The sequence below is a fragment of the Zingiber officinale genome, chromosome 4A (assembly GCF_018446385.1).
Source record: "Zingiber officinale cultivar Zhangliang chromosome 4A, Zo_v1.1, whole genome shotgun sequence".
Lineage (NCBI taxonomy): Eukaryota > Viridiplantae > Streptophyta > Magnoliopsida > Zingiberales > Zingiberaceae > Zingiber > Zingiber officinale.
In genome coordinates, this window is record NC_055992.1 from 157,777,003 (window position 1) to 157,796,045 (window position 19,043).

The 19,043-nt window shown below is 35.5% G+C and overlaps 2 protein-coding genes across 7 annotated transcripts; both read right to left on the bottom strand.

Moving 5' to 3' along the window:
• Positions 1–1,143: 1,143 nt before the first annotated feature.
• On the bottom strand, positions 1,144–10,330 carry LOC121971867 (probable transcription factor PosF21). 3 transcript variants are annotated; one of them, XM_042523350.1, is made up of 6 exons: positions 10,135–10,330; positions 9,869–9,941; positions 9,290–9,769; positions 7,737–7,869; positions 4,178–4,262; positions 1,144–1,786 (listed from the first exon to the last, which is right to left on the bottom strand). In XM_042523350.1, exons 2-6 carry the CDS (start codon positions 9,937–9,939, stop codon positions 1,458–1,460), a joined length of 1,098 nt encoding a protein of 365 aa, XP_042379284.1. In that variant the 5' UTR covers positions 9,940–9,941; positions 10,135–10,330; the 3' UTR covers positions 1,144–1,457. The 3 variants fall into 3 exon arrangements, with proteins under 3 accessions (XP_042379284.1, XP_042379282.1, XP_042379283.1); XM_042523348.1 differs by having other exon boundaries at positions 9,290–9,941; XM_042523349.1 differs by lacking the exon at positions 10,135–10,330 and having other exon boundaries at positions 9,290–9,960.
• Positions 10,331–11,006: 676 nt separating this feature from the next.
• On the bottom strand, positions 11,007–15,452 carry LOC121971868 (protein FAR1-RELATED SEQUENCE 6-like). 4 transcript variants are annotated; one of them, XR_006109269.1, is made up of 8 exons: positions 15,214–15,451; positions 12,852–14,957; positions 12,649–12,744; positions 12,457–12,555; positions 12,122–12,190; positions 11,881–12,043; positions 11,711–11,762; positions 11,007–11,390 (listed from the first exon to the last, which is right to left on the bottom strand). XR_006109269.1 is itself a non-coding variant. In XM_042523352.1 (7 exons), the coding sequence occupies exons 1-6, from the start codon at positions 15,283–15,285 to the stop codon at positions 11,915–11,917; spliced, it is 2,571 nt and encodes an 856-aa protein (XP_042379286.1). In that variant the 5' UTR covers positions 15,286–15,451; the 3' UTR covers positions 11,007–11,390; positions 11,881–11,914. The 4 variants fall into 4 exon arrangements, 3 of the variants coding, with proteins under 3 accessions (XP_042379286.1, XP_042379287.1, XP_042379285.1); XM_042523352.1 differs by lacking the exon at positions 11,711–11,762; XM_042523353.1 differs by lacking the exon at positions 11,711–11,762 and having other exon boundaries at positions 11,007–11,409.
• Between the last annotated feature and the right edge of the window lie 3,591 nt (positions 15,453–19,043).

Sequence of the window (19,043 nt, forward strand, 5' to 3'; positions counted from 1 at the left end):
TAGATGTTTTATCGAACTCTCAATTTATGTTTGTTTAATTGAGTATTATAAGTTTGATTATTCATTTTAAAAAGTTTATTTATTATTTATCATATTGACCAGAATTTTATTTGTGAATATTATTTACAAATTTTATTTGTGTTCACGAATTATTTATGATCCTTATTTATGAATATTAATGAATTGAATATATGTTCAAATTTATTTATTTATTTAATTAACTTTATGTATATTGACGGACATAAATAAGTTTTTCATCAAATTTACTGATGATCATTTGACTCGTTTATATCCCTACCAATAATTCATTGGTAACACTACCTTCGTTCATTAAGACTAGCATCTGTCAATTATAAAATGTCTTGTTAAATACTTATAATATTATAAAATGTCTTGTTAAATACTTAATTTTTTCCATGCAAACAATCATTATGTTTTGATAAATATTCTTGATGATTTATCCCTTTTTAGAGAGTGCAGACTACCCTGGTGATTTATCCCTTTTTAGGGAGTGCAGACTACCCTGAAGGGGCACGAACACGATGGCTTCCTCTTTTTTGCTCTAATTAAGAATAGCATCTACTAAATATATATATATTTAGTAACGGAGATTGAATAGGCATTCTTCAAGATCAAAAAGAGGTAACGGAGAAAGTGAATATATATATATATATATATATATGGCTAAATAAGTTAATAAATAAATTAACAATACGCATAAAATAAAATTGGCAACTTAATGTTTAATAAACTAAACAATATTAACATATGCTAAATTTTAGCGTCACTTTAGCATTATGCTACATTAAATAAAGACTAAGTTTTATATTAAAAAAAATAACTGCACTGAATTCATGTATTAACTATCAGAGATCAAAAAATAAAAATGAAAAAATATTATATTTCCAAAAATCTTTTATGCAATCATAGTTAAACATTTACCTTCGTATTAACCCTAAAACAAATTAACAGAGGGTTGAGGGCAAACACAGTCACCTTTTCCCACTATAAACAAACATTTGCCTGTAAAATTTCTCTAGACCTTTATGCTTTTTTTTTTTGCTGTGATTCCTATCTTTAGAAAGTGTAGGTCAATGTAGTGTTCCTAACATCCCGCAATGAAAACTAAAAAAAAACAAAAAATTAAGAAAAAGATGACAATTATTTCTTGTATCCATGAACATCCAACTCGCCACTTGATCATGATACGAATGGCCTAACCAACAAGCCTTTGAATAACCTACCACAAGGCCTTTGAATAACCTACCACAAGTAAACTTTTATCCGAACTAATAAAACACTCTACAAAGATAAACTACAAAAAAAAAGAGAGAGAGAGAGTAGCATCCAGGAGGTTCAACTTCCTCAATTATCGAATGGCTAACTAAAAGCAAGCATGCCAATGCAGGCACATGAAAGAAATCGAAGCTCAAAGCGAAATCAATGTTCTCTCTCATTCATCCCTGTGGAGCGCCATTGCTGTTATCTGAAGTCCCTTCCTTTTGGGTTTGAGAAGCCATAAACCTTGGTTTAATCTCGGCAGACGGTTGCCTCTGCAATGGTGCTCCCTGATACTGCTGTGGACGTTGTTGCTGCGAATGCAAGTGAAGTTGCTGAAGTTGGTGGGCAGCCATGAGAGATTGTGATGGAGGAGTTTTGTGGTAATACTGCTGGTTGACTCCGAAAGAAGATTGCCCGTAATTTACCATCTGCCCACTGTTAGCAGCTGCAGTCCCGGTTGCAAGTTTCAGACGTTGAACCTCGTCCCTCAGCGTTTCATTTAGTGCTGCACAAAGAAATTTGAATATATATCATAGATTTATGAGTTAGAAAATACATTATGGGAACTAAGGAAAAATCAACTATATTGAAAATCAAAAGGGATGGACTAGTTCAACCGATCTGATGGAGAGGACCTCCTTCATAATTAGTACCCAAAACCAGTTTGATCAAAGCCCCAACCGTTTAATTTCAACTGGTTAGTACATGTTGAAGGTGTTATGAGTCATTAGATATTTATAGTAGATTTACTCCCATATTAGATGATGTTTTGCATTTAGAATTCATAGAGTCCTACACATAAAATAGCAATCAATATGATATTATTCTCTTGCCACTTTCATCGATAGGTTTTCTAAAATAATCCACCTAGATGGAGGCTGCAGATGTCAGCAATTGCTCCTCTCATCCATCAACCTTTCTGCGGACATCACATTGCGCGTCCATCTTGAGTCCTCGCCGTGCTTGCTTCTATCTCACTTAAGCTACTCACACAAAGTGACATGAGCCAGCAGATGATGGATTCCTATCCATCCCATGACTGCTCGCTTGTTCTGGCAGTTCCCGTCAAGATGGATTCCATTTCTCATGCTAATACACCAGATTTCCATAAATCTCCTTGCGACCTCTTCCTCCTTGCCTCTTATCCACGATGGATGACTAATGACTTCCCAATTTGAGTTTGTTGCTAAAAAAAAACATGCCAGTAAAGGTGAAGGCACTACACTCGCCTCTTTTTTCCTTGTTGCCACATTAAAGCTCCAACATCAGGCCCACATCAAGCAAATGCATGCTTCTTGCAAACTGTTGTTTAGTCAGTCTCCTAACTTATCCTGCATTGTATTAAAAGCCTGTGAAGACCTTCACCTGAACAATACTTAATTCTTTGCCGTTAAGCAGAGGAATAAGTTGTGATGTCCATCTTCACTCCAGATCTCATCTTATTCTTCCTGTGCTCATTGTCTCCCACAAAACAGTAAATTTTTTCGGTCCCAGGACCCACATTGAGTGTTTTCCAAGGCCTTCATTGAGTGTTTTCCTCCTCCCTTTCATTCGCCAATCTTCCATTGTCAATGCTGCCTCAAGGAGAAACTGACTGCTTCATCCTCTCCCTATTAACATTATTGAGATCAAAGGAACTGACACCTACCTGTTTTGATGTCGTACTTTTATTTTTCAATTTGCAAAATGTTTTGTAGTTTACGCAACAAGGTGAACACATAGAATCTATGCTGAGGGAAGCATTAAACTTATTATAAATAGTTAGTTATGTATAGTGGGTTTAGGATTTATAAAGTACTACATACCTTATAATAGTTTAAGATCTACAAGAAGTACCACCATCATAATGGATTTATGCTTGTCTCAACTAGTTCAAGTTGTTTGTATGAACTTATGCCTTCATTGACCTCTATATAAGGTTAAAAGAGCAGCTCGGTGCACTAAACTCCCGCCAATACGGGAGCATGGGAAGAGTCTATTGTACGACCCTTCCCCGGGACCCCTATGCGAACTTATGCGTTCATTGACCTCTATATAGGTTATAACTGATAATATTCAAATTTATTAAATTATTTTTATTATATTGACTAATCTTTTCTTTAGCCTCCCTCCATTCCTTAACCCTATATTACTATTATAACTATAGAATAGATTGATTGTTTTTGAACTAGTATGTATCATCTCAACCTATTTATCATTGGTGTCACACCTAATTGCTTTCAGATATTATTCAATTTCACAAAATAATGTGAATAATTAGAAGGCCTCCCCTCAACCATCTTCTCCACCAGCTTCCAAACTTCAATTTCTTCCACTAACTCATTTGAAGTTCAACCACCACTTGTAATCATCTTCCCTAGAGTTCCTTCCTTGCTACTAAGAGATTTGTTGTTGCACAGAGCTTTGTCATATTGACATCCTACCATAGAGGTTGCTACCCAAACCACACTTTACAGTGCTATGATCTCATTTAATTCTAGTGGTGTTCCCTTGAGCATCACTTCCTTTCGAAGCCAAGGCAAGCCTTTTTCTATAAGCCCCACTTTCAAAGGACAAATTTTTGGCATTCTTACCAAGCTACTTAATGAAACTTGAATAAGTTTGTGCAACAATTTAGGCATGGTAGAGAGTTGCATTCCAACTTAGAGGGGAGTATTAGAAACAATAGCTATACTGTTATTTTAGTATTAAGTGGTGAGATTTGGATTTTATATAAGCAATTTTTCTTCTAATTATCAGTAAGAATAAGAAATCCTATATCTCAACTGTGATCTTTAAAAAAAACAAATAGCTGGAATAGAGAAAGAAACCCTAGAAGACAAGCTTAAGATTTTGAAGTTTAGTATTAACCAAGAGGTTAGTTATTAATTTTAAAAATCAAAGATAAAAGCCTTACCATCCTGCAGATGAACTTGCTGCTCCATGGTCTGTACCCGCAGCTTCAGTTCGTTGTTTTCAGAATTCAGACCAGTGTTGTCTCTCTGTCAAAGCAAACCAGCAAGCATAACTTCAAGTGAATAAAAGAAAAAGATTGTGAACTAATTGCAAGCAGAATCTGATAAGAAAATGGTGAACTACTTTTAATGCCAATTCACGTGGTGCAAAGTTCTATAAACTAAATGCATGCTTGATTTGCAAGACAAAATCTAGTTCACTATCTATAGTAGCAATAGACAGAATTAATTAATTCATAAAAAAAATAGACAGAATTAATTTTAGAAAAAAAAAACTGCTTAACTAAGCCTTCCATCAACTTAAGTATTGCTATTCTGACTTCTTTGGTCTTTCTAAAAATGTGATGGGAAAGTTTCTTCCTTGCAGAGAATCTCATAGATATTTATCTCGCCCGATGGCAATAGCTTGCTCTGCTCTCTCCATCTCTGCCTCCGTTGTAAACAATGCAGAGAAAGGTTGTCGGCAACACATTCTGAAGTCCCTTCTTGAATCATGCTTCAGACACAGAAATGATAATTTTCCATGCCAAAAAAAGCACAACAATCCCTTGCCAAGGTATTGACTCATGCAGAGTGCATAGACAAACACAAACTCATTGTTCACGTGTCACCCTTACACACATGCCAAGCAGACAATGTTGCTCATTGAACTACCTGATTATGAACTTTAGAAAGTAAAATATAATTAATTACCAGTATTTAAAAAAAGAACACAGAAGTATTACTTTTCTTCAAAAGATATCAAAACCACAAGGGCAGTGGAAGTTTTCTTTTAAGATCTCAGAAAAGAAAAGAAGACACTCGACAAAGACTAAATTTCAATGACCATGTTGGTGGACTTTGAATGGAAATTCTCAATCAATTCAATTAAAAGATTTAAGTTTCATGGAATCATATCTTATTAGTGAAGACCTATGGAATGTGGTTGGCGACCATACAACCAAGGAACCTTAAGGTGACTACCCAAATATGCTAAAAAGGTGAAATAATCAAATGAAAAGGCATATTTGTGCTAAAGAGATAGATCTCCCATGATCTCTTTGAACAGATTATTAGGTGCAATTGATGGACTGCTCAATAAGAATAATTTGCTGATGTGCAATATTTGGAGAATGATTTGGCTAACACAAATTAAGGTAACATGTCAATTTCTCAACATTTATTGAAGGTTAAAAAGTAATGCACGGTGAATTAACTTTTGGATCAAGAAGAAACTATATCTATAAAAGGATGAAGCAACATATGACTTATGCTCTTTGAATGGGTATTCATCCTTTATCAAGTCCACTTGAAGGATGTCAAAAATAAAAACTTTGGTAGAGTTGGAGAATCTTATTACTTCTCAAGAATCATTATCTCACTAAATGATGGGCAATTCACCTGAAGGTGGTGAAAGAGAAGCCCTTTTTTCTGCATAATGAATGGAATGATAAGAAGAATGTTGACAAAAAGGAACTTTCTTCTAAGAAAGGCGGCAACAAAAATAAGATCAAGTGTTATCATTGTGGCAAAGCTGTTCATATAAAAGGAAATTGACGAGTTAAACTCAAGTAAATGTCACAAACAACAATCTTATTGTTGATGGATTGTTAATTTCAGATATAATGCCCACTGACTGATGATGATTCAAAGTTTACTAGCATTCATTCTTATGAAGAGAATGATGCAATGGCCATGTTAAATAATACAATCCATCAAGTGTCATAGTCCAATCAAATGATTAGTAATCTTAGGAGTGCATATCATGTGTAGGTATAAAGAAAAATCTATTTTCCATGACTAAGACAATGAGCATAAATCATCATGTTCTTTTTGAACCAAAAAAGATTGGAGTCACTCAAGAAAGTTGAGAAGGTGAACATCCTTTCCGTCGTCCAATTTGGTGGACTTGTAAGTTCTATAAGCACATAGTTATTATATTGAGAAGATGCCCAAAAAAGAAGTTGCAACTATTTGAGATGCAAAACTTCATAGTGTTGATATGAACAACTTGAAGACAATAATGGTCAAGAATCTGGTTTGCAAGCTTCCCAATCTTTCTCTTTTTAGTTATGACATTATGTAAAAATTGTTAATATGGAAAAGCACATTGGAAATTGTTTGGACATTTTCTTTTAAGATGTAAGGTCTTGTTGAACCTTAATCACAAAGATTTAGTGGGTCCAAGACAAACTCCTCATTTGGTTCTTGAAATATGCTTCTATTTGTAAATGTTTCACAAGATACACTTGAACATATTCTGTTAAGGAAAAAAATATCTGAATTTCAAGAGTTCAGGATGACCATTAAAATTGTAACATAAAATAAGAAAAGAAAATTGTGAAGTGATAACAATGTTGAATTGACCTTGAACAGGTTCTTATCATTTGACAAGGAACAAGGCCTTAGAAGAGATTTACCTATGTGTATACACCACGATAAAATTGTGACAGAAAAAAATTAGACATTTTATGAAAACTTTCAGATGTTAAGAAAAAATTTATGTATCCTTACTAATTTTAGCACATAAGCTTTCAGAAATAAGAAAAATTGAATTCTCTAGTTTAATAAAAATGAAGTTGCCTTACCATTGGGTTCTAAGTGTCAAACATTTGTAAGGCATTTGGTTCTCTATGCATTAATGTGTCTGACTTTTAAGCAAAGAAAGCTAGAAGCGAAGGCTATAAAAAAATGTATTTTCATCAGTTATTATGCATGAAGCAATGGAAAAAAGTGTATGGATTCAAAAGCACATTAATCTTTGTCTTTAGATGTGTTGCCTTTCATAAAGCTACTTCTTATTTCCCTCAACCAAGTGTTTTTTAAAGGATATTGGCTTAAATCATGAAGGTGAGAAGATGATAAATCAATTTGGTGGTCAAATTGCCTATGTCATGTTGTATTCCTATGGTTCTAGAATCAGCCTCTACTCTGAACTGCTCCTCAGCTAAGATAGCGCAAAGTAGACCAGCCCACAGGCCAGGTCCAAACCTTAACTAAGCCAACGGGCTGATTACCCCTTGACCCGGTTTGATGGGGACCGAAACCATAATAAATATGACCTTATTAGTTATTTTTAATAAATTATAATAATAACAGAACATTATTGACCTGATAATCATAATATGACATCATGATAATATATTTTGTGTTACTACTATAATTTTATTAATTTTGTTAACATAATTTTATCACAATGATATATTTTGTGTTACTATTCAAATTTTATATAAAATGCTGGTGTTAGTTTGATTTTTAATCAAACAATATATATTTAAAATTGATTTAATTTTCTCTTCTTTGATTTTTTTGCCCATAATTACTCTGATTTCAATAATCCCAGAGATATGATACAATAAATACATAGATATTATGACCATCCTATGGCTATATCAATTTTGACAACCATCATTACTCCCATTTAGAAAGAGATACTTGGTAGTGCAACATGGACCAAAAAGTTTAGTTCTTAGGTGATCCAAAATTTCAATTTCAATAAATTAAATAAGAACGCATACGTACCTGTAACATGGTTAACTGAGCTGATAAAGTTGTAGCTTCTGTCTGTAGGGTCATTATTTTCCGCTCCAGTTCTGAAATGTACCGCATCTTCCTTTCTTTTGACCTAGCAGCTGACTGTCTATTGGCCCAGACTCTATCAAATATTTTAACAAATTTCTTAGATAAGAGATTTTACCAGAGCGTAATAGGAAATTAGAAAAATATAAAACCACCTTTGGAGATGATCTACATAAGATGTTCGCGCAGAATTAGTACTGTCTTTAAAAGCTTTATGGACTTAACAGAATATTGAAGCAGAGTTAAGTAATCATCCCGATGTATAAAACTGTCATGCTACATCTAGTAATTCGCTAACAGAAAACCAAGTAAATTTGCTAAAACACTCTAAATAAAATTTCCCAATTAATTCCTTACCCATAAGGACACAATGAGAGTAGTGTTTCAGTTGTAATAAGAAAATCCCAACAAATACAACTTTAAAACCAAATGCTTGCAAAGATATCAGAGTTGTAGAAAAAATGGATAAAGATAAACAAGAAAACACATTTCTAAATCAAACAAGACCCTTCTCCATTTGTATACTTTTGTCAAGAGGCAACTCCTCTGATAACAGATGACTAAGAATTACACCTACCAAAACAACCAGGAACCCGTAATCTGATTTTCATCAGTTTACTACTTGTTCTTCGTTTACATGTCTACTACTGGGACCAAATTAACCAGACTAAAAAAACATTAATTCACTAGGAGAATTTTTCTGGAACTGAAAAAACCTAAACCACACAGTTATAGAAACCATGAGCATACCTACAGAAGGAATACAAAACAAAATTAAAAAAACAAACAAGCGTTCCACAAAGAAACATAGTAAACAACTCTTGGCCGGAATTTTAATGAACTAGTCCCAAAGTAAAACTCAACAAGTGCGTCCAAATGAATCTTTCCAACATCAACCCATCTCATAGAATTGGATGGCCTGCCTAATTTTCCTTCAACTAAAGGAACAAACAGAATCCTTCTTGAGATGAAATTTGGAAGTAAAATGATAAATGTAGTGAAACAAGGATGCAAGAGAATTTCAAGATATTTTGAGCATGACTAAAAATCTGAACTAGAAGGAGAGTAGGAATTCTTTTTCTCATTTATCTCAGGTTTTCTATTTTAAATTACAAAATCATTGCAAAGTAACAATGAGATCTTTTTGTAAATGTTACAAACAGCAAGTTTGTGAGTCCACTATGATGAAGTAATGTTCCACCTCATTTAGTTCACCTGTAGACAAAATTTTCATTTTTGAATAGATAGATTAGAAAATATGTCCTTGTCTTTGATTCCTTGCTATTTAACACAAGTGTTAACTTCATTTCAGGACAACAATCAGCATTAGTCTGCCTACATTGACATTCATCAGAAAACACTAATGTACTTTGTTTTTTTCTTAAAGCCTTGTCCATTTGACACGTTGGAGGAAACATTAGGTAATGCGCAAAAACACTTGAGTAAATTTTGGCTTTCAAATAGAATTTAGAAAAGTGGCATGCTACATATCAAACCTCTTTGCTCGCTTTGGATCCACAAGAGCAAGTTCAGCAAGTTTGGCAGCTGAAATGGCCTTCTTTTCCTCAACCAACGACATTCCACCCGCACCTGATGCCAATATCTCTCGCTTGATAGTGGTAGATCCATCAAATGATTGGCTATGTTGATGCCTAATCCTTGGCCTCTCGCTAGAAGTTTCAGCCACATTCTCAGCATTAGCACCCACAGATGCAGTGGCCAAAGTTTCGCTCTCTAGCAGATCCAATACTGAGGACGCAGATGATGAAGCTATCTTGTCCATATCAAGATACATAGAGATCAAATCTTCGTCAGTCTCTTCTGACAACGATGGGCCCTCTCCGGCCCCTACAATGCCTAGGTCACTGTCAAAGCTAATGTCATCTGGGAGGCTCAATATCTCTGAGTGAGCTCGCCGGTGGCCGTTGCTTCTCCGAGGAAAATCAGGCATTCGCTTGATGTCATGACTGAACTGCCTATCATCACGATCGTCACTGGGATTAGAAGACGAAGAAGACGCACCAGCCTTGGCAGGAAAGCTGCTCGAAGTCAAAGCAGTTGCGAATGCGCCGTACCGAGATGGCGAAGGCGGCGGCAAACCGCCAAAACCACTGCTCTCGTCGCCGGCTGATTTATCTTTCTCCATGACTACGAACAGTAATTACGATTAAAAATAAAAATCGAATCGAAGTTCCCACAAACCCTAACATCAACTACGATTAAAAATTCCCATGGAAAAGTGATATCCAACTTCAACAACCTGATCCGATGAGTTAGCAAGTTACCGATCTGTTGAAAGGGCGGATGAACGAGAAAGGAATGGATTCGAGAAACATCTTACCCGATCCTAACCTCCAAGAAACCTCTTGATCAAGGAACAATCGGTAAGCAACTCGGCGGCTCCGACTGAAGACGAAGCGAGGAATCGACGACGAAGAAAGGGCAGCTTCTAGAGGATTCCGCTCACCAGCGATGGAAACCTTCGCAGTGCTCTTGCAGAATCATGTCGAGCCAAATAAGTTCAGCTAACTCGAGTTGAGTTAAACGGAGCTGGATGATGCTTATTCAGTTCGATCGTGAGATTCGAATAATAAATAGAAATAATATTATAAACGTATGCATATCATAATAAATTTAGTTTTAAATATATTTCTAAATAACTTTATTTTTTGAACACTTTGATTCATAAATATCAAGGCGTAGAAATTTATTTGAAAATAAATATTGATAAGTTTTTATTAAATTAATTTAATTTCAAAAATAATAAAATTTATCTGCATTGAGGGAAGCTTGGTGTACCCTTATTCTATGGACTTACCTGTAAGAATCCCAGATGAAAATAAACATGGAGAAATCAAGAGATTGAAAACAAGCATTCAGTTGGAGAGAGTTGCTGTGAAAGAAGATGCTGCAACTGAACTGACGCAAATTATAGCTAAAAACTTAATTGAAAGGGAGTTAAGGGTGAAAGTATCTTACAAAAGACTTGAGCATGTAATTAATGGAAAAGAAAGATCCAAAATAAGAAAATGCAATTGTTCTAAAACATCTGAATTAGCAAACCGACCAAGACCTACTGAAATGAAAACAGACAACGATGGCTTGTACCACAAGAACATGAAAGTTTCACGAGAATCAACCCTGTTCGTCTCAAGGGATAAAGCTTGAAATGCTAGGGAAGAAATCAACATGCTTGACAATTTACATCAGAGGTTTGGGGTGGTAAGAAGTTTCTATTCACACATGGAGATCTACAAATAATAATGTTGTCATTACAAGGCATCGAATCACAGTCAATGAGATACATCATTGAGGTGCCTAATTCGAAAAATAACACTTATATAACTGCAAAGATAGGCCACTTGGGTACTCGTTACCGTGGATAAACAAAGAACTCTACAGAGATTTGCATGGAAAATGTTGAAATGCTTAATCCTTCACAAAAGCAACTACAAAGGAGCATCATAGAGGGAATGGTATTGCAGATTGTAGAGTGGCAAATGCTCAGTTGTGCCTTCAAGCTGGAATGAATTGTTCTCTACAGCAAGCTCAACCAATATCTTTGTGTGCTCTGATTTGATCTGCTTCGCCACCATCCTACAGTACACAATAAAAACTATTCAAACTGTTACAATGTCACTACAAGGAGAGTGTATGTGATGTCTGACAGAATATCACAAGAGAACCAGAGAATATTGTGATGTGTACTCAACTTGAAATTCTTCATAAAGGACAGACAATTCTGAATCCTATCGATGAGACAATGATATAGAAGTTACATGACATGTTTCTCATTTTAAAAATATTTCAGTTTGCATCCCAGGAATTGGTTTTGCAGAGGGTAACCTACTGTTATATCAAATAATCTATTTTTTTTCAGAAATTTTGACTAATCTTGCAATGTTTCACGTCCTTACATTTTTGAGTCTTGACATGGAACGAGATGGCATGACTGATGAATTGCCAGCCCTGATTGAAGTGATATGGATAAACAACTTCAGAATTAAGTGATCACAAATTAAGATGCAAATAATTAGCTACAATGTGAAGCCGATGAGCCATCTCTATGCAGGATTTGTTTGCATACCTTGGGTTAAAGCTGCAGCTTGGTGCTGTACCCATTAACTAGTTGTTGCAACAGGTGCTTCTTTTGGATCTTGAGTTGATTCCACAGGTTTTTGATCACGGAATATTTTCCGTCTCCTTTTAGGAGGACCTGGTGCCAGAGGATCCTTTGGGTTCTGAGTAGCCTATATATTTTCAGATTATCAGGAGAAATGCAATGTGAATTACACTCATGCAAGTAACAGACAAGTAATTAACTATACTTGGAGCACCGGCTGATAGATCCATGGCATCAAAGGTCCATTTCCAAATGTCTGTGGGTCAAATCCACCCTGTAACACAATAAATCATTTAAAGCTCGATAAGAAGTCATACTGAATATTTGAAAAATTAACATAAACAAAACATAGCAATCACTTATTTTAGGATACCAAAAACAGATTGAGATATTTGTTTCTATAATAGATATGTAGTGACCTAGAACTGATGAGCATACTTTTGCACAAAAGTTATATATAGAAAAATTCACTTAGCATGAGATAGCTTTTAACAAGGGATAGGATAGTAGCATGGAAGAAATTAATATTTTAAGACATACCGGGAACATATACACAATGCCTGGTCGAACTGTTGCTTGGTTTCCATTCATCGACAAACCAAATTGACTACGAGGCAAGACAGTTGGATTTCCTCCTTCCTGTTGCAAACATAATTTCCAAAAAAGGGTATGTGATGCCAGGTAAATCTGCCAGAATATTAATGTAGAGCACGAAGACAACATAATGAGAACCGTGGGTTTTGTATTTTGTTGTGGCCTGATTTGGGTGGCAAGATATGGAGTTGGAAGAACTTGAAAATCAGTAGCCTTTGTGATTCCTAGAGAAGGCTGCTCATGATGGGTTCAAAAGAGGTTAGCACTAAACAAATCGACAGAAGAATTTATAAATGCTACTAACAGGCAATTCATGCATCAAATTTGGAGTAAATCCTTACATGTCCCTCATTCAACTGCATAAGACCACCAAGCTGCTGCACTGCATTTCCATTTTCAGATATCACACTAGTTCCAACATTTTGCTTGCGATTCTGGATCAATCGATTTGCTTTAGGAATACGAGGCTTAATCTTGGGCTGTGTATCATCATATGTGTTATCACTTAGAAGAAACTTCTCCATCTCTTTTATTAATCTAAGAGCTAATTGATATTTATCTGACAAGACTCCTACTTCAACAAGTTGAAGACATCGCATTGATAAGTAATCATATCGATCAATTCTATTATTAGCAATGACATCATCTGAAGATTGAGCTAGAACATGCAATCGCTTGAAATCCTTTTTCCACCGGTTGATAACATACTGGGATGGAATTTCATGCACTTGCTGCAACTTGAGCACAGACAAGGCATGCCTGCATAAGATCCCTCTAAACTGAAACGAACCGCATATGCACTGAATCTCCTTCTCTTCTGTGTTGAATAAAACTCCATGGTTCTTGTTCATTGTCCTCTTGCCATCATCAAGAAAAATACATTCCCTGACATCAAAAGTAGATATAGGTCCATCTACCTTGAGCAGCGATGCATGACAGTACATTATGGCCTCAATCTCATCTTGAAACTTCTTAAACATATTAAGTGTGAATACTCTGGAAAGTTGTTCTTCCATGTAAAATTTAGACACAGAAGGTCGTCGCTTGTGAAATGTCTCAAAATCTGCTTGAGCTTCCTTTTCATATTTATCCAGTAATGCCATCTCGTATTTACTAAGAAATTGCTTCAAAGAAGTCTTTGCTTCAATATGGCCATCAAAAAATGCAACTATAGTCTCATTACGCTGGGTGGTAGACATGCCAGCCCAAAATGTTTCTTTTAGATATACAGGGACCCAAGAATGCCGGAATTCATACAATGATCTGATCCATTCATTACCTTGAAGTCCATATATGTCAACCATCCTTGCCCAATCTTCTTCAAACTCATCAGCTGTTAAGGAATCATAGATAGCCTTTTGCATTGCCTTGTTAATGGCTCTATAATCTGCTGACCCACCTAATTTTTCAGGTACTCTTTTCATTATCTGTGACAGGCACATGCGATGGCGAACATTGGGGAGAACTTGAGCAACAGCATTCTGAATGCCCTTGGATTGATCAGTAACAAGCGCCTTGGGGAACTCTCCATACATACATGCTATCCATGCCTTAAACAACCATACATATGTCTCCATGGTGTCATCTGATAGCAAGCAGCAACCCAATAGAACCAACTGGCCATGATGGTTCACCCCAACAAATGTAGCAAGAGGCAAATCATATTTATTTGTCACATATGTTGTATCTAGCATGACGACATCATTGTAATATTGATGTGCAGCCCTTGACCGTGCATCTGCCCAGAAGACATTTCTCACACTCCCTTCCTCATCCAAATCCATGACATTGAAGAAATTTGTATTCTTTGCCTGCATTCGGGTGAAAAAAAGACGAAGGGCTTCAGCATCCCCTTCCCCAAGCTTTAATCTACCTCTTTCCACAAAACTCTTATGCTCACTCTCGCTAAAGAGTAGTTCTTCAAGCGCACTTAATCTATCAAGTGGCATAGTTGGCGGCAATCTTGGCTCATCAGCCTCTCCATTGTTTCGATCAGCACGCTTCTTGGCAGCGCCTGATAACTGCTTATAACAAGTCAAGAACCTTGCCATGGAGGGGCTAACAGGGTGGTTGTGGTCAATGTTCGCCACAACCAAGTGAAGCATCCCATCACCCCATAGCTTAACTTTAATCCTAGCTGGACAATTTGTTTTTGCTGAGTTGCGCTTCCGATACTTGGGCTCTGGTCGCTTCCGGCCCCCTTTGCAGCACATCAATTCTAAGTACAAGCAATGTCCATCTTCCGTGAAGGCAGATCTTCTTATGGCAATGCCAAACCCCACCCGGCGAGCATATCGCTTGTAGAATCTAGACACCTCTTGATGATTTTTGAACACCATGCCCACCTCAGGAACTCTGTCGTCAATTTCATCCCCGACATTATCATCAATCAATTCATCAGCGTCCATTCCTTCAATTCCGTCCATGGCACTATCTCCCGTCACATCCTAAATAGAAATAAAAATTAATAATTCAACAAACAGAATAAAATTACATAACTTTCCCATGACAAAACTCCAAAATAAAAAAATCTACCCTGACAGCTTGAAAGGAGAGAAAAAGAAGGAAATAAGAAGTAAAACCCTAAATCTGATGCACGAAGTCGTGAGGCTAAGAAGAGCACAAACGGATCACACGGAAAGAAATATGCAGAAGGATGCAGTAGGCAAAAGATTGAAAATTGGCCTGAGGAGGTGAACCGACCTGAGAGTTGAGAGAAAGGGCGGGCCTTCTGGGTTTTCTCTGTCGGGCGCTGGGTCCTTCTATGCCCTGCATCGCCTGCTCAGGAAAAGAGAAATGGATCCTTGTATTGATCGCCGGCGATGTTCTCCGACGAAGCCGAAAAGAATTCGCCGAGGGTTTCCTGGCGGTGAGAGAGAAGAGGGGAGGGAGGGTGGCGGTCGGATCGAGCGTGCCTCTTCTGCGTTCGTAGCAAAGAAGGGTCCTACCTAAACACGTGAGTTGCAAGTGGCGAGGGTAAAAGATTGGGTACAACCGCTCTGTTTATGAGAAATAAAAAAAAGGAGCATTCTTATGACTATTTTCGTTAAAAGGGTCTCGTTTTAAAAATACTAAAATATTGTATTCTAATTTTTTTTTAAAAATATATTATTATACTAACTTTTATCAAAATTATTATAATATATATTAAATTTATTTAAAATCATTATAATATATATTAAATTTATACAATAGAGGAATTTAACTCAAATTATTTTTAATAATTTTCACTAAACTATATATATATATATATATATATATATAAGTTTTAAACAACATTATCCAACAGAATGCAGGTTTCGGGGGCATCGACGGTGAAATCCTTAATATTATAAGGTTACATTGATAGAGATAGAGGATATCGTTCCTTGTTTATCATGATTGTTCCTCCATATTTAAATTCTTAGATTCATCATTGACAGAATGTACTCCGGACAATAATGTAGTGATGACTTTTTTTCAATTTTTTAAGTAAGAATTGAGTTTCCATGAATTGATGAATAATTTTTTTTTTGGGTATAATACCTATGTGACTCATTCCTATGTATTTGTAGGCAATGGGATGATCAAGGCCTCGATAGTATGTACGTGTGTGACTCATTCCTATGTATTTGTAGGCAATGGGATGATCGAGGCCTCGATAGTATGTACGTATAAAATATTATTGTCTTAATCCTAAGTTAAAAAAAACTAAAAATATTATTACCCCTGTTAGAGTGTATACTAAAAGCCTAGCTTTTGGTATAAACATTTATCTAGAAATAAGAATCACATTGGTCAAATGTCTACATTTATGATAAATGTAGTTATTCAATTAATTTATATTGTAGATAACATGGTGTGTGGTGTCACACACAGAGGATCATGTTATCAGTACCTTATAAATTATAAACAGTAGCTCACGACCATAATGGAAAGGAACAAACCATTGGAAGGTCGTAGTGTAATTAGGTATTAATTTATCTTAACTATATAATTACACTAGTACACTTAGAGTGTATTGAGTAGGACCATTAGAGGTCGTTTCTTTTATACTGATTTTATAAAGAAACAAAGACCTCAGTTATTATGGAAGTGTGTGCTCTTAATCCTAATATAATAACAAGCACATATATTTGATATTTATTTCTTTAATTTATCAATGGGTGAGATTTAGTTCGATGAATCAATAAGCCCGATAAGTTGGTAAATAATATCACTTATAGTGTGTGTTGTTGATTATAGAAGGAAACTGTGTCCTAGTGATCTAGGTTGAGAATGTCCCCAAGAGGAGCTCATAAGGATTGTCATGTTAAACCCTGCAGGTGGACTTAGTCCGACATGACGATGAAGTTGAGTGGTACTACTCTTGGAGCTAGATATTAATTAAGTGAGTTATCAGTAACTTACTTAATTAGTGGACATTTGTTATCTTAAACACAGGGAGACTAACACACTCATAATAAGAAGGAGCCCAAAATGTAATTTGGGATTGGTGCGGTAGTTCAATAATAGTTCTTTAGTGGAATGAATTATTATTGATGAAATTAAGTTGTGTGTTCGGGGCGAACACGGGATGCTTAATTTCATCGGGAGACCAAAACCAATTCCTCCTCTCGGTCCCTATCGTAGCCTCTAGTATATAGAGATTTATACCCACCTATACCCACCTTCTTACCCATCCTATAGGGGGCCGGCCAAGCTAGCTTGGAACCCAAGCTAGGGCCGACCAAATGGATGAAGTCATGTGGTGGTCGGCCAAAGCTTGGGTCCCAAGCTTAGGTGGCCGCCACTAGAATATTAAAAGGATTTTATTAAAATTATTTCTTATGTGGATATCATGATTTTAAAAGAAAGTTTAAAAATTAAAAATTTCCTTTTATAACTTTCTACAAAAGATTAAGAGAAGAGATTAATCTCTTTCCTTATTTGTAGTTTAAAAGGATGGTTTTAATTTTTGGTAAAATCTTTCCTTATTTGTAAATCATCTACATGTTTAAAAGAGAGTTTAAAATTTGAAATCTTTCCTTATTTGTTGATTAAAGGTGGATTTTAAATTTTAAGAAAACTTTCCTTTTTAATCATGTTCATGATTTAAAAGAGAGTTTAAAATTAAATATTCTCTTTTATAAGTTTCTACAAAAGATTAAGAAAAGATTTGATATCTTTCCTTATTTGTAGATTAAAAGAAATTTTAATTTTTAGAGATAACTTTCTTTTTATCCACATGTTTAAAAGAAAAATTTTAATTTATAAAATTTCCTTTTTATTAACCAATCATGAAGGGATAAAATTATTGGAAAAATTTTTATAAATTTCTAGAAACAAATTAGGAAGTTTTAATTTTTGTTTTAATTAAAACTTTCCTTGATTTGTGGATTGAAGGTGGCCGGCCAAATAAGTTGGAAAAGGAAATTAATTTTTAATTAATTAATTTTTCTTTTTCATGGCAAAAGAATTAAGGAAGGTTTTATTAATTTTTCCTTATTTGCCAAGACCAAGGATTATAAAAGAGGGGATAGAGGAGGCTTCATGGTGAACAACCTCTATTATTTTCTCCCTCTTTTCTTCCTTGGTGTGGCCGGCCTCCTTCCTTTCTCTTCTCTCCATCTTGTGGCCGGACCTCTCTTCCTCCTTGAAGATCAAGTGGTGGCCGGATTTTAGCTTGGAGAAGAAGGAGAGAAAGCTTACATCCCTTGGAGCTTGATTGATGGAAAAAGATCTTCATCTCTTGGAAGCATAGTGCTTGGCCGAAACTTGAAGAAAGGAGAAGAAGGTGCTTTGGTGGTTTCTCATCTCGGAAGATCGTTGCCCACACAACGTCCGAGGTTAGAAGAGGAATACGGTAGAAGATCAAGAGGTTTTTTCTATAAGGTATAACTAGTAATTTTTCTTTCCGCATCATACTAGTTATTTATGGAAATAATACCAAATACAAGAGGCTTACGATTCTAGTATTTCGAATATGTTTTTCGAAGTTGTGTTCTTTTATTTTTCTTTTCCTTGTGATTTGATTGTTCCTTTTGGTTGACCTAAAGTTATTTTAGGAAATTAAATATTAGCTTTCCATAAAAGGTTTTGTCTAGTCGGTGGTGGTTGTTCCCATATCCAAGAAGGTCATGTGCCTCGCCACGTCAGTACTGGGAACCAATTATGGAAATTAATATTTAATGGAATTAATAACTTAGGTGATTTGGATCAAACGTGTTAAGTTCCGCAGGAGATCCAAGTCTAAACCTTAAAGAACAAATAGATTAAGTTTTGGATCAAACGTGTTAAGTTCCGCAGGCGATCCAAAATTTAATTTAAAAAGAACACATGGTAGCTAGGAAAAGGTTCAGACCTTTGTACAAAATTTTTGTACAGTGGAACCTCTAGGTTTTCCGAGTAGCAACCAACAACCCCATCCTAAATATATACCCTATAAGTCCCATCAATTTCGAAGTTGAAGTACTTATTAAAGGTAAAATCTAATTAACTTAACCTAAAGTTTAAAAAAAAATAACAAAAAAAATTATAAATTCACCTTTCAGACACTTGGATTAAATCCAAAT

Excerpts from the sequence above, each read along its gene's own strand:
- LOC121971867 (XM_042523348.1), bottom strand. The coding sequence starts at position 9,939 with ATGGAGAAAGATAAATCAGCCGGCGACGAGAGCAGTGGTTTTGGCGGT. Across the intron at positions 7,870-9,289 it reads GATCCAAAGCGAGCAAAGAG|AGTCTGGGCCAATAGACAGT; the intron begins GTTTGATATGTA and ends AATATTTGATAG. Across the intron at positions 1,787-4,177 it reads GCAAGTTCATCTGCAGGATG|CACTAAATGAAACGCTGAGG; the intron begins GTAAGGCTTTTA and ends TTCTTTGTGCAG.
- LOC121971868 (XM_042523351.1), bottom strand. The coding sequence starts at position 15,285 with ATGCAGGGCATAGAAGGACCCAGCGCCCGACAGAGAAAACCCAGAAGG. Across the intron at positions 12,745-12,851 it reads TGCAGTTGAATGAGGGACAT|CCTTCTCTAGGAATCACAAA; the intron begins GTAAGGATTTAC and ends CATCATGAGCAG. Across the intron at positions 12,044-12,121 it reads TCTATCAGCCGGTGCTCCAA|GCTACTCAGAACCCAAAGGA; the intron begins GTATAGTTAATT and ends GAAAATATATAG.